General features: G+C 37.8%; 1 protein-coding gene across 3 annotated transcripts in view; it reads right to left on the bottom strand.

Annotated features, from left to right (window-relative positions):
* Positions 1–6,477, bottom strand: part of DNAAF4 (dynein axonemal assembly factor 4) — a 78,682-nt gene extending 72,205 nt beyond the window's left edge. For 2 of the 3 annotated variants that reach the window (XM_079912120.1, XM_079912119.1), the window contains exons 1-2: positions 6,213–6,477; positions 5,672–5,819 (exon numbers count right to left, since the gene is read on the bottom strand). In XM_079912120.1, the coding sequence (XP_079768246.1) occupies positions 5,672–5,819; positions 6,213–6,335 (271 nt within the window). In that variant the 5' untranslated portion in view covers positions 6,336–6,477. The remainder of the gene's footprint in view (positions 1–5,671; positions 5,820–6,212) is intronic. The other variant, XM_079912121.1, reaches the window with a different exon arrangement.
* Between the last annotated feature and the right edge of the window lie 9,185 nt (positions 6,478–15,662).

The raw sequence follows: 15,662 nt of genomic DNA, 5'->3' as shown, positions 1-15,662 counted from the left end.
AATGGTGAAAAACTGAAAGTATTTCCACTAAGATAAGGAACAAGACAAGGTTGCCCACTCTCACCACTCTTATTCAACATAGTTTTGGAAGTTTTAGCCACAGCAATCAGAGAAGAAAAAGAAATAAAAGGAATCCAAACTGGAAAAGAAGAAGTAGCACTGTCACTGTTTGCAGATGACATGATACTATAAATAGAGAATCCTAAAGATGCTACCAGAAAACTACTAGAGCTAATCAATGAATTTGGTAAAGTAGCAGGATACAAAATAAATGCACAGAAATCTATGGCATTCCTATACACTAATGATGAAAAATCTGAAAGTGAAATCAAGAAAACACTCCCATTTACCATTGCAACAAAAAGAATAAAATATCTAGGAATAAACCTACCTAAGGAGACAAAAGACCTGCATGCAGAAAATTATAAGACACTGATGAAAGAAATTAAAGATGATACAAATAGATGGAGAGATATACCATGTTCTTGGATTGGAAGAATCAACATTGGGAAAATGACTCTACTACCCAAAGCAATCTACACATTCAATGAAAACCCTATCAAACTATCACTGGCATTTTCACAGAACTAGAACCAAAAATTTCACGATTTGTATGGAAACACAAAAGATGCCTAATAGCGAAAGCAATCTTGAGAACGAAAAATGGAGCTGGAGGAATCAGGTTCCCTGACTTCAGACTATACTACAAAGCTACAGTAATCAAGACAGTATGGTACTGGCAAAAAAAACAGAAATATAGATCAGTGGAACAGGATAGAAAGCCCAGAGATAAACCCACGCACATATGGTCACCTTATCTTTGATAAAGGAGGCAAGAATATACAGTGGAGAAAAGGCAGCCTCTTCAATAAGTGGTGCTGAGAAAACTGGACAGGTACATGTAAAAGTATGAAATTAGAACACTCCCTAACACCATACACAAAAATAAACTCAAAACGGATTAAAGACCTAAATATAAGGCCAGACACTATCAAACTCTTAGAGGAAAACATAGGCAGAACACTCTATGACATAAATCACAGCAAGATCCTTTTTGACCCACCTCCTAGAGAAACGGAAATAAAAACAAAAATAAACAAATGGGACCTAAAGAAACTTAAAAGCTTTTGCACAGCAAAGGAAACCATAAACAAGACCAAAAGACAACCCTCAGAATGGGAGAAAATATTTGCAAATGAAGCAACTGACAAAGGATTAATCTCCAAAATTTACAAGCAGGTCATGCAGCTCAATATCAAAAAAATAAATAACCCAATCCAAAAATGTGCAGAAGACGTAAATAGACATTTCTCCAAAGAAGACATACAGATTGCCAACGAACACATGAAAGAATGCTCAACATCATTAATCATTAGAGAAATGCAAATCAAAACTACAATGAGGTAGCCCCTCACACTGGTCAGAATGGCCATCATCAAAAACTCTATAAACAATAAATGCTGGAGAGGGTGTGGAGAAAAGGGAACACTCTTGCACTGTTGGTGGGAATGCAAATTGATACAGCCACTATGGAGAACAGTATGGAGGTTCCTTCAAAAACTACAAATAGAACTACCATATGACCCAGCAATCCCACTACTGGGCATATACCCTGAGAAAACCTTAATTCAAAAAGAGACATGTACCAATTTGTTATGAGGTGGATAGACCTAGAGTCTGTCATACAGAATGAAGTAAGTCAGAAAGAGAAAGATAAATACTGTATGCTAACACATATATATGGAATTTAAGAAAAAAAATGTCATGAAGAACCTAGGGGTAAGACAGGAATAAAGACACAGACCTACTGGAGAACGGACTTGAGGATATGGGGAGGGGGAAGGGTGAGCTGTGACAAAGCGAGAGAGAGGTATGGACATATATACACTAACAAACGTAAGGTAGATAGCTAGTGGGAAGCAGCCTCATAGCACAGGGATATCAGCTCGGTGCTTTGTGACCACCTGGAGGGGTGGGATAGGGAGGGTGGGAGGGAGGGAGATGCAAGAGGGAAGAGATATGGAAACATATGTATAACTGATTCACTTTGTTATAAAGCAGAAACTAACACACCATTGTAAAGCAATTATACCCCAATAAAGATGTTAAAAAAAAAAGAGACATATAGCAAAATGTTCACTGCAGCTCTATTTACAGTAGCCAGGACATGGAAGCAACCTAAGTGTTCATCAACAGATGGATGGATAAAGAAGATGTGGCACATATATACAATGGAATATTACTCAGCCATAAAAAGAAATGAAATTGAGTTATTTGTAGTGAGGTGGATGGACCCAGACTCTGTCATACAGAGTGAAGCAAGTCAGAAAGAGAAAAACAAATACCGTATGCTAACACATATATATGGAATCTAAGAAAAAAAAAAGGTCATGAAGAACCTAGGGGCAAGATGGGAATAAAGACACAGACCTACTAGAGAATGGACCTGAGGATATGGGGAGGGGGAAGGGTAAGTTGTGACAAAGTGAGATAGTGGCATGGACATATATACGCTACCACACGTAAAATAGATAGCTAGTGGGAAGCAGCCGTATAGCACGGGGAGATCAGCTCGGTGCTTTGTTACCACCTAGAGGGGTGGGATAGAGAGGGTGGGAGGGAGGGAGACGCAAGAGGGAAGAGATATGGGAACATATGTATGTGTATAACTGATTCACTTTGTTATACAGCAAAAACTAACACACCATTGTAAAGCAATTATACTCCAATAAAGATGTTAAAAAATATATATATATATTCACTGTTTCTGATTAAAAAAAAAAAGAATGGCAGAAGTGGAGGGATGACTAGTAAAGTTTTATACATACCTTCATAGTGTTTTAAAATATATGAAAAAATACACAAAGAAAACTAGTTATATTAAAACACAAAATATTAAAAAATAAATTTGTGATATACAAGTATGTGCTTCTTTATTAATGCATTAAATAATACATAGCAAAATGTCTAATAAATACTATAATTTCAAAGTAGTGTATATAAAAGATAGAGGTACCTGTGATATGAACATATTTGTGATTTTTATTGACACTACTGTTGTTTGTCATCTACATTCATAGTTGAAGGGAATATTAATTTCAGTTAAAAATAAGTAAAGAGTATGGAATTTTTACCCATCCAAGATCTTGGCTGGGAATTAGGACTGAAATTACTTCAGAAGTCTCTCCCCAAACCACCTGTTTAGTAACAGAGTGGCAGACAGTTGGACCAGTTTCAGGGGCAGAAGTAATTAAAAGAAAATCAAGTTTCCAAGTGAAATGCTCCCTATCTAAAAGAAACGAAAAATGGATCAAGAAGGAACTTCAGAAAAAAATGGAGCAAGTATGTTTTGAATAATCAGGGAGGCAGACTTGGAGTATAGACTGGAGCTCCACAATACTGCATGTGAAAAACAGATTGTTAAACAATTTCACTGAATTGCATCTGAAACTGAGTTTGACTTCTAAAAGAATCTCAAACCTGGTTTCTGCAGTAAAATCGATGCTCATTACTTGTTATATAAGTCAGTTTTAAGACTGTTTTGATTAGTCTAACTGGCAAATTACGGTCAAACCCAACCTGCTTCCTGATTTCTTTCAGCACATAAGCTAAGAATAATTTTTACAGTTTTAAATAGTTGAAAAAAATCAAAAGAATAGTAATACTTTATGACATATACAAATTAGAATAAATTGAAATTTCAGCATCAATAAATACATATTGTCTATGGCTGCTTTTGTTCTGCAATAACAGAGCTGAGTAATTGTGACACAGACTACATAGGCCACAAAATCCAAAATATTATCTGGTCCTTTACAGAAAAAGTTTGCCAACCCTAGTTTAAATGGTCAAAATTTGGAATAGCTGACCATATAACCATGAAAGAGAAGACTCAAGCACCTGTGCAATGAAAGCAGATATCTAAATTAGAGAGGAAGGTTATGATTAAAAAATTCCCTTCCCACTCCTGAATAAAGTGGCCAACAAGTTTAAGAAGGGAATTTGACATAGAAGAAAGTGTTTCATGTCAGAAACAGGGGAAAGTAACAGGTTTATGGATATGACTTTTCTTTATAGCCTAAAAAGTTGGTGGACAAAATGTTACCTGGGGAAATCAAGACACACACACACACACACACACACACACACACACACACACACACACACTTAAGTCAGTGGTTCACAAACCTGGCCAGGCATCATAATCACCTGGGGAGTTCTCAACCCCCAATCTGTTTATTTTAAAAGAAGCCATTAGATGGTTCTGGTCCCATCTAACTTCAAAATTAAGATTATCAACAACAGCTGAAATAAATCAAAGTATTTACATTTAATCTTAGGTACGAAGTCAGAACACCCTGGGTGTGTTTCACGACATATTCCCAGGCCCTATCTCAGACTTGAATCAAAAAGGAAGGCAGGGGTAGGAGAGCAGGTATCTGGTTTTTAAAAACTCCTCAGTTATTCTGGGGCTCAATAAAGAACTAAAGTAAGCTGGCTATGGTAACCTACCTTAACCAGTATTTTCTGAGCTGAATACCACATTTTAGAGAAAAATTCCACCTGGTCCTAGGGATTAAAAAATTAAATTCCACAGCAAGATACCAAGAAAACATTAACATAAAGAATGGCTGCCATTTCCCCATTTCTCAATAGTCCTAACTCAAGACTTAACGCCAAAGACCTAAGAGAAATTTCAGGCAGTAGATAGAAAACACAAGAAAACATGACAACTAGATCAGGGAGGAAGATAACAGAGCTAAAGCAGTATAGGGCAATTACTGACCCACAAAGCTGATCTTGGCAGAAGAATACTGATTAAGAGTACAGAGAATGGGGGATCTCAACTTGGACTGTACATTATAATTCCCAAAAAGCGTTTTAAAAACTACCAGTACCTAGGTCTAAGTCTCACTCCCAGAAACTGATTTGATTGCTCTAGGGTGAGATTCAGACATCTGTATTCTGTAAAAGTTCCGTAGCTGAAACACTGCTCTAGAGTCAAACTGCTAAGACTCCACTTTTTTTGTGTGTGTGTGGTATGCTGGCCTCTCACTGTTGTGGCCTCTCCTGTTGCGGAGCACAGGCTCTGGACGCGCAGGCTCAGCGGCCATGGCTCACGGGCCTAGCCACTCCGCAGCATGTGGGATCTTCCCGGACCAGGGCACAAACCCGTGTCCCCTGCATCAGCAGGCGGACTCTCAACCACTGCGCCACCAGAGAAGCCCTAAGACTCCACTTCTTGTCTGTCACTTACTAGTTGTGTGACCTTTGGCAATTACTCAACCCTTCTGTGTCTCAGTAGCCTCACCTTAAAAAAAGAGGGGGGGTACCTAAGTGATAGATTGTTGTGAGGATTAACAGATGAACTAATGCCTAATACAAAATGAGTGCTAAATAAAGGCCATATTGGGAGGCCTTATCCCCTGAAGATAGGAGCCCACATCCCTTAAAAGGTAGTATTAACGGACTCTAATTTTTGAGTAATTCGATTACTCAGGAATTAGGTGATTTATTTTAAGAGGCAGCTGAAGCACTAACTCTTTTAAATCATGCTATGTGTCTATTTCGTTTTCCTAGAATAGCAACATAAATTTCAAAAGAGAAAATTTTAAATGGTATAAAGTATAAAAAGCACAACCAGCTGAACGTCTTTTAGTAAAGAACTTACCACTTGACAGAGAAAGGGTCTCCCACATGGCCGCTTCTTTTTTGTGTAAAGTGAAAACAATAGTGTCATTTCCAATCTTGGCTTTGCTGCTCTCATCGTCTATGGGAGCATAGAGAAACACCTCAAATAAAAATGGAGGACAGTTCACCTATTCAAAAGGGGGAAAACGGAAGTCCATTTAGTTACACAAATGAAAGACACACCCGTTAAGAAATGTGATAAGAAAGAAGTCTAAATCATTTTCTTAAATTCCTTCTATAAATATATTCCAGGTCACGATAAAAGCACGGCATATGAGGAAATCCTGGATAAAATAATCTCTGACCTGGTGACATCTGTCTACAGACGAGGTGTCACCTGTATGGGATTCGTATTTTGTTTTGTTTGTTTTGCTTTGTTTTATTTTTAATAGGACTAAAATTTTAGGATGCTTATCTGCAAGGACGCGCCTGTTGCAGGTCCACAGCCGCGCCCCTGCAGCCGCTTCGGACCACACCCCCGGCTCCCTCACCCTGCCGGCAGGCACGACTCGCTTTCCTACCTTCAGATAGTTTTCCGTGCAGAACACGTCCGCGTCCCTGACGCTGACGCCTCTGAGGGGCACAGAGATGAAGACCGCAGTCCTCGTCTGCTCCCAGCTGTAGTCGCTAACCTGCAGGGGCATCCCGGGAGGCGTCCGGAGAGGCTGGGGAGGACGCGCGCCCGCTCGGTTGCTAGGGAAGCCGGGGTTACCACAGGCCAGCCCTTCCGGGTCAGGCCGGGCCGCGGCACCACCCTCCCCCGTTCCCAGCGTGCCCCGGGCGCGCCACTGCGGTCGACCTGCGGACTCCCGTCACCACTGCCTGGGCGCCCCTAGCGGGAGCGTTACCGTTACCTGAGGTCTTGTCTCTCACCCGCAGTCCAAGCGAATCTGCGAAGTAGCAGACCCACTTCCGCTTAAGCAAGAAAAGAGCTTCACGCTTGAAAATGCATAAAAGGATGTGGGAAAGCGTAACCCGCGAGAAGCAGGTGCGACGTTCACGCGCCATTGCAGCCCTTGCCTTTTGTTTGTTCTGACGGGGGCTGTAGAAATTAGCACCATTTGGTGTTCCTGTTTTGGAAAGTTCCAGTTCATACTGACCTTCTGGCCTAGGAGCTTGCCTGTACTGTTGTCCTTAAAATCCTATCAACCGTAAGCCCGTCACAAGCATGTAGGTAGGGTTCTTTCCTTGGTTTGAGAACTGGGGAGAAACGACCGTATGACTCACCTGGCGAATGCTTGGCTGCAACTCAACTGTAGGATAAGTTGAATTGACACGGATATGTTTTACCGTTGTTTAAGGAGATTTGTAACTTTAGCGCTGAGAGGAAACTTAAAGATCATGTAGTATTCCCACATGCAGTATTTAAGGAATCTGAGATCCATATACCCAACCCCATTGCCACATGGATTAGCGGCTGAACTGTGATTAAGATCCTGACCCCCTAACTCCCATTCCAATGTTCTTTCCTTGGGATGCTTTCTGGAGACACAGTTTATAAATTACTGGAATTTGATGTTTAAAAAAAAAAAAAGGACATGAAAATTAAGCATCTACAAACTATTTGCCACTTAGGAATGGGGATTTTTAACATTTTACTTTTGGAAGTCATTAATACAAATTTAAAAGCTCCTGAAAAAGTCCTTGAGGAAAGCTAAGGAGCAGCAGACTTGGGAGGAAAAAAAATCATCTTTTACCCCCCAAACAGAGCACCCCTCACTATCTTACCTAATTTTGTCAGCTGTTCATCATCTCAAGGATCGGTAACTTTGAATACTGGGGCCATGTTAGACTTCTTTTCCCTTGTCCTCCTAATCGGAGAAAACTAACAATCCTATAGATTCTTTTTTATGTTGCTTTGGGCATTTCTCCCCCTTGTGTTCAATTCCTACTTTTACCATTTTGTTTCAAACTCTCCTGTGTCTTCAAAAGACAGAGTTTATGCATTCCTATTATATAAAATGTTAAAGTGTAGATTCTGCCACTATATAAAAACACAAGTGATATATGTATAGAAAATAAAAAGGATACTTTGTTCTGTTTGGGAGTTTCAGGAAAATTCGTTAGCAATCACTTTGTTAAGCACATACAAACCTCTGTAGTGAAATTGTTCCCCTGACTACCAGTCTTATGAAACTTTTTACACTCTGAGTGAGTTATGTCTTTTTTAAAAAAAAACTTGATCAGTTTTATTGCTGAATCATTACATCAGCTGATACCAATTTAAAACACCATTAATCTTTATACATTGTTTCAAGACAGGTACTTATCTAAAAAGTGTTTAACAAGCCTTGAAACTAATTCAGTCTTAAAAGTCTTAATCTGTGTTTCCTATTAGATTTAAAAAACAAAAAATCTTAATCTAACTGGAGTGTAGATGGAAATTTGATATATGGCAAAAGTGACTGTGCACATAAGTGGGGAAAAGCAAAGAAAGGAATGACTATTGAATACATTGGGTGCTAGGAGAAATGGTCACCATATGGGAAAAAATGGGATTGGCTCTCTACATGCATATGGTGTCACACACAAAAATGAATTTCAGATGAACTAAAGACATACAAGCTTAAAACATATATGTATTTTATATATACACATACACAAATACGTGTGTGTGTTTGTATGATCTTGGAGTAAGAAAGCATTTCTTAAGTATGACATCAAAAGCACTTACCTTAAAGGAAAAAGATTGAAAACAAACTAAAATTAAGAACTGGTGCTCACCAAAAGGCACAATAAAGAATGGCAAGATATATATTTTTTCAATGCCCTTCAGTCAAAGACCACAGGGGCACCTGTAGTTGAACAAGTTGAGTTTATTTAGTCATTGAGTGCACATCACATTGATTCTCAGTAAGGGGGTGTCAGAACTGGAGGGAAGATCTAAGGGAGGGAGGGTTTCCTCTAGATTGGGTCCTTTCTTAAAGAGAGCGTAACTCTATGATTGGGTAAAGAAGTAACTGTTCATAGCAGCTTCTAGCAAAAACCTAAAAACAAGCCAAATATCTATCAATAGGTATATTCATACAAAAGAATATCATACAACAGTAAAAATGAATTAATTTTACTTTACACTGGATGGATGAGTGGAAAAAAGCAAGTCTTATAAGACCCTTAAGGAACAATGCCATTTGTATAAAACTTGAAAATAATGAAAACCAAATCTGTTGGTTAAGGATTCCTATCTATACATATGTGGTACAACTATAAAGGAAAGTTAAGGTGTAAGAAAGGATAATGGTTAACTCCTAGGTGAAAGTCTTGCAAATGACACCCTTTGTGGTAGCCAGAAAAGCTGATTTCTACATAGACATACTGCATGAATTAAGACAAAGTTTCTCAAAGTGTGGTCCCCTGACAACAATATCAGCATCATCTGGGGACTTGCTAGAAATGCAAATTCCCAGACCCCACTCCAGACCTGCTGGACCAGATAATCTGGAACTGTGGCCCAGCAATCTGTGTTTTAACAAGCCCACCAGGTAATGCTGATACATACCAAAGTCTGTGACCCACTAGGTTAAGAGATAGGTTTTAATGGAGGAAAGGAGAAACAAAGCCAAGAAAAACCACAGGTTTCCCCATTCTTCCATCATCCCAAGGAGAAACACACTGGGGCCAAAGCACTATGCTCCATCTGCAGTGTAGCTCTGCATTACAGGAGAGGAATTCCATCCCCTTGCTGTTCTCCCTTCTTATAGGGCAAACATGAAAGGAACCTTTTCGGGAGGGAAGTTATTGGGACCCAGGCAATCTTGGTTTAGGTGCAAACTATAAGACTTATCTGTGAAAGCCAGCTACCCAGTATCTGGAGACCTTGATTCACATGCAAAGATTTAGTTGGAAGAAAAAAATTACTAGTACCCTGGCAAGCTGCGTCAGATGCAGCCCCTCCCACTGGAAGACAGGAGGTCCAGGTCCTATTGGCTGGTTCCCTAGGAAAATCGAGAGAACACCCCAAATTATTTTTTGTTTGATTTTGTTCATTACAACAAAGCATGCCATCAGAGACCATCAAAGAAATTGCCTTTTTTTTCTCTCTCTAATTTTGGTGATGGATTTGCCTTATTCATCTTTTGATTCATAATGTACAAATATCTGTATCATTTTTTATGTAACAAATATTACAAAATTAAAGTAAAATTTTTAAAAACAAGCTCTATAATAGAGAAGGGTCCTTATTTTCTCCTTATGTATTGTGAGGCTCTTAGGGAGTGAAAATGTACATAATGAAGCAAAAATTAAATCTGATTTATTATTCTTCACCTAAAATGAATTAACTAAAATTTGTTTATTTTTTGATGGTCAAACTGTCAAATTTGGCCATTGGGAAAGGCTGATTTATGACTTTTTTAACACCACCCCAGAACTTTTTTAAGCCTTTTCAAAATCCTTTATTCTTGGAACAAAAATGATTTAGACCCAGTTTGAATTCTTTTCCTTTTTTTTTTCTCCTCTGGGAAACGGAATCAGTCGTTCTCCAAGAACCATTAGTTCTTTTTAACGGGGGATAGCTTTCAAGAGCAAAATCTAGGTACTAGGTTTTAAATGCATTCGCTATTTTACTATTTTAAATTTGCGCTTTAGAAAAACACAATGTGATTTACGGCTAGACAAGAATATATAGGTAGAGCTCATGTGGACAGTGTGAACTATCCATTTATACTTTTCCTTTTATTTTGGCCCAAATATCTTAGATTGACATTTACAAAGTATAGATCTCAATGATTTTTCCTATTAGACTTGTTTTAGCGTATCAGTTTTTTAAAAAATTTTTAAGTGCTTCTAGTTTCTGATCTGGCATGTACAGAGCTTGGAAGTCACTACTCCATCCCAACAAGTAAAAAGCTGAACAAAATGAAAAATCAACAATCTTCTTAGCTCCACAAGAAAAGTGAGGTCACAGGGCAAACCCCTGCGCCCCTGATGGGAAAGATTGTATCTATAGAGAATCACAACCAATCAGAGCAGAAACCTCCGTGGGAACTAGTGCCGAGGTAGGAAAACCTGAATGTAGTTGACAAATCGCTGGAGGCCCACTGTGGGCAAGTCTGAGAGAGAAAAACTCCAGAGGGACCCCAGTCATCAGGGAGCCCCCAACCCTTTTGTGAGTTTTACTTCCTGAAGTTCTACCAGGTTCTCACAGTGAATACTGCACAAAAATATTCTCATGCTCCCAGCAGGGGGAAGGGAAAAGGAACCATTTTGAAATATGCCAGAGCATTTGTTCTCAGCAAGATCTGACCTCGGGAGAAACTATTTAACCAGAGACTAACCTGCTAGGGTTTTATCAGAGTTTAACTGACTAGAGAGAAATTTACAGCATTAAATGCATATATTAGAGAAAGATTTAAAAATCAATCAACTAAGCTTCTACCTTAGGCAGCTAGAAAAAGAAAAGCAAATTAAATCCAAAGTAGCATTAAAAAATTAAATAATTAAAAATTAGAGCATAAATCAATGAAATTCTAAAAAAATCAATAAAACAAACCTTTGAAAATAAAATCTTTGAAAATAAAATCAACAAGCCCTTAGCCAGGTTACCTAAGGAAGAAAAGGGAGAGGACACAGATAACTAATATGAGAAATGAAAGAGGGGATATCACTGCAGACAACATGGATATAGAAAGGATAATAAAGGAATACTATGAACAACTCTATGCCTACAAAATTTGATGATCTACAAGAAATGGGCCAATTCCCTGAAGGACATGATCTGCCAAAACTCACACAAGAAGAAATAGACAATCTGAATAGGCCTATATCTATTAAAGAAATTGAGTCAATAATCCATAACTTTCCAGAACAGATCGCTCCAGGCCCAGATGGGGTCACTAGTGAATTCTACCAAACATTAAGGAAGAAATTATACCAATTCTCTACAGTTCTTTCAGAAGATAGAGGCAGAGACTATATTTCCTAACTCCTAACTTCTATAAATCCAGACATACTACCACCCTAGAAATCTCCAAGAAGACTTAGCCAACCTTGTGCCAAGTCTTGAGGTTGGGTAGTGTCAGTCCTTTAACTTTGTTCTCCTTCAGTAATGTGTTGACTATTCTGGGTATTTTGCCTCTCCATATAAACTGTAAAATCAATTTGTCAATATCCACAAAATAACTTCCTAGGATTTTGATTGCGATTGCATTAAATTTATAGATCAAGTTTGAAGAACAATAATCAAGGCAGTGTGGTATTGGTGAAAGGATAGACAAATACATCAGTGGAACAGAATGGAAAACCCAGAAATATACCCACAGGAATACAGTCAACTGATCTTTGACAAAGAAGCAAAAGCAGTGTGATGGAGAAAGGACAGTCTTTTCAACAAATGGAACAACTGGACATCCGCATACAAAAAAGTGAATCTAGGCATAGCGGTTATAACCTTCACAAAGTGATTTCAAAATGGATCACAGACCTAAATGTAAAATGCAAAATTATAAAACTCCTAGAAGATAACATGGGAGAAAATCTAGATGACCTTGAATTTGGTGATAAATTTTTAGGTACAACACCAAAGGCATGGTTCATGAAAGAAATAATTGATAAGCTGGACTTGATTAAAATAAAATTTTTCTGCTCTGTGGGTGACACTATCAAGAGAATGAAAAGACAAGACACAGAATGGGAGAAAATATTTGCAAAAGATACATATGATAAAGGACTGTTATCCAAAATACATAAACTCTTAAAATGGAAACAATTAGAAAACAAACAACCTGATTAAAAAATGAGCCAAACCTTGACAGACAGCTCACCAAAGAAGATACACAGTTGATATAAATAAGCATACGATAAGATGCTCCACATCATATGTCATCAGGGAAATACAAACTAAAACAATGAGATGCCACTACTACACACATATTAGAATGGCCAAAATCCAGAACAGTGACAACGCCAAATGCTGGTGAGGATGTGGAGGAACTCATTCATTGCTGGTGGGAATGCAAAATGGTACGGCCACTTGAAGGACAGTTTGGCAGTTTCTTACAAAATGAAACATACTCTTACTATTTGATCTAGCACCTCTCACCCTACCAGGCTCAGCATTTCCTATCCCATTCCCTTTTTTATTCTTCTTAGCACTTATTCTCTAATACACTTTTAGTTTACTTATTTTCTGTCTCTACAGAATAAAAACTTCATGAGTGTAGTGATTTTTGTCTGTGTGATTTACCACTATATTCTTAGCATTTACAACAGTGCCTGACATATAAATAACACTCAGTAAATGTTGAATGAATGAATATCTACATACTGGGTTTTGTAATTTTAATTCTTTAGTTTACCTTTCAGGATCCTGAATGGTACTTCTCTTTAAAGCCTTTTTCAGGCTATGCTGTCATTTTCATCTTGAGTGGATCAAAATTTTAAAAGATGTTGGTTGGCTGTTTTTATCATTAGTTTTTTTCATATGTTTTGAAATTTTGATTTAGAGTGGGTTTTTTTAAATTTTTGTTTCTTTCCTCTAGGTTCATCCTTTCCTTTCTAGCAGTTTTAAGTTGCCTCTAACTTGTGTCCTAGGGACTCCAATTCAGCCAAGTGTTATATGCTAATTTAGTTTCGAATTATTTGGTGATACTGTACACCAGTTATCAACTGAGCAAATTACAAAACTGTGCACTTCTGCCAAGTTAGGCCTATAAGCTGGAGTCCCAGGTATCGGTTGGAGCTAGGTTTGCTTTTTAACCTTTTTCACATGTGGGGCAGCAGTGCAGAGGAATCCCAGCTCCCTCCAGGCTTAAAGCAGTGCTATGTTTTTTGCCCTTTTTACATTCTTGTTATTTCTGTCGGCCATTTCTTTTTAAATCAGTTTCACCAGAGGCTCATCAATATTATTAATCTTTTAAAATATGGGTTGGCTAAAAAGTTCATTTGGGTTTTTCCATAACATCTTATGGTAAAACCTGAACGAACTTTTTGGCCAACCCAATAAAATAAAATCTTTTATCTTTTAAAGATAAAAATCGCCTATTTGTGGCCCTATTATTCCTCTCTAATGTTTGTTTTCTATTTTATTTCCTATTATTTTCTTTATTGTTTCCTTCCTTCTACTTTCCTTAGGATTTTTTATTCTTCTCTTATCCTCTTGAGATCAACACTTAGCATTATATTTTGGGCTTAAAAATTATCTAAAGCTATGCATTTCCCATTAAGTATTGTGTTATTGCATCTCTTAAGTTTTGAAATGTAGTAGCACTTTAGACCTCATTACCCTGCCAGGTTAGAATTTTTGCCTGCAAATTTCTGCTTTGGACTCAGAGTCAGGCAGGATGCTGCTTCAGCATCATTTATGCTTTTTTCTTTATTTCTTGTCCTGGGATGTATTTATGTTGGTTTTGAACCCAATTGTATCTTTTTATATTTATTATTGCTATATGTTTGAAACAAAGGGATACCTTAGAGCATCAATTCATGTTATTTGATCAGAAGTCTCTGTACATCTTTTCTCTTTCCTACAACAGGTAAGATACACTTTTCCTGTTTTTTTTCCCTTCCACACATGTAAATAAATCTTTTGTGCATTCAAATTTTATCTTGTATTTTTGTCACTTTTATTACCTCTAATACCAAGTTGCATCAACTGATACATTCACATTTTATGCATTCTCTTTTTACTCAAGGCACCTGATGGTTGCTTCAAGCAAACTTTGGATGTCTTTTGTAAAACTAATTTTATCATTCAGGCAAGTTTGTTCTTAATATTGCTACAGCGGTGTCTCTACTTCAGGGATCACTAAGCTGCTGAGATTGTAGCACTCCTCTCCAATTAATTTTCTATTAACAAAACTGGAGTCCTAATTTGTAAAAATCAAAATAGAGATATGTTCACATTTTCTTAAGGAAACTCAGGACTCAGTGTTATGTATAAACTTCACAGGAAAAACAAGTTGTATATAGCAAAGCCTGTCCAAAAATATTGGTTTGGGCTTCCCTGGTGGCGCAGTGGTTGAGAGTCCGCCTGCCGATGCAGGGGACACGGGTTCGAGCCCTGGTCTGGGAAGATCCCACATGCCGCAGAGCGGCTGGGCCCGTGAGCCACAACTACTGAGCCTGCGCGTCTGGAGCCTGTGCTCCGCAGCAAGAGAGGCCGGGACAGTGAGAGGCCCGCGCACCGCGATGAAGAGTGGCCCCCGCTTGCCACAACTAGAGAAAGCCCTCGCACAGAAATGAAGACCCAACACAGCCAAAAATAAATAAATAAATAAATAAACAACAACAACAAAAGTAAATTCCTGGTAAATTGTACGCTACTGCCCTGCTTAATGTTTCCTAGGACATCTCCTACCCAAAGCCAAGACTGTTCAACGCCTACTTGTCTTGATAAAAGTCAAGCATTTAAAAAACAGTTATTTTTCTCTTTAAAAACTAGCTTTATTTAAAAGAATCTGAAGCATAACACTAATAGGAAACAAACTTACAATACATATTATTCAAGAAAGCCTGCCATACATAATTTCTACTAATAGTAGGTCTACATACTGATAACATTCTTTATACAATGCACAAATGACATTTAGCATGATCCCTGAAAAGAATGGCCAACAATAACATGGACTGTTTGATAGAACCTCTACCCGTCTTACTATTTACCTACAGAATAAAAAACTAAAATGTGGAGATAAGTTAAACTCATCCAATTTTAAATTCTAGCACGGTGTTTAAGGAAGAAAGAAAAAGGATAAGGAGGAAGAAATTATAAGAGTTAAATATCTTAAAAAGAAAAATGAGAATTGGCTTACCATTATTTATAGTAATTATTAAAAAGTATTCAGAATTGAGAATTATTTGGTTTAATATTTGGAAGCCCTTAGACAGTTAAACTATCCATTATCTACTATATCCAATCAGTTACCAAGCCAATTTTATTTCCCTGAAAACTGTAACCTGTACATTAACCACATAAAGAACATAAACAATTTGGGGGTAACCTAGTCATTCCATACTTTATTCAGATTTTTCCA

This window comes from Stenella coeruleoalba (genome assembly GCF_951394435.1).
Source record: "Stenella coeruleoalba genome assembly, chromosome: 2".
NCBI lineage: Eukaryota > Metazoa > Chordata > Mammalia > Artiodactyla > Delphinidae > Stenella > Stenella coeruleoalba.
This window is presented reverse-complemented; position numbering and strand designations above follow the sequence as displayed.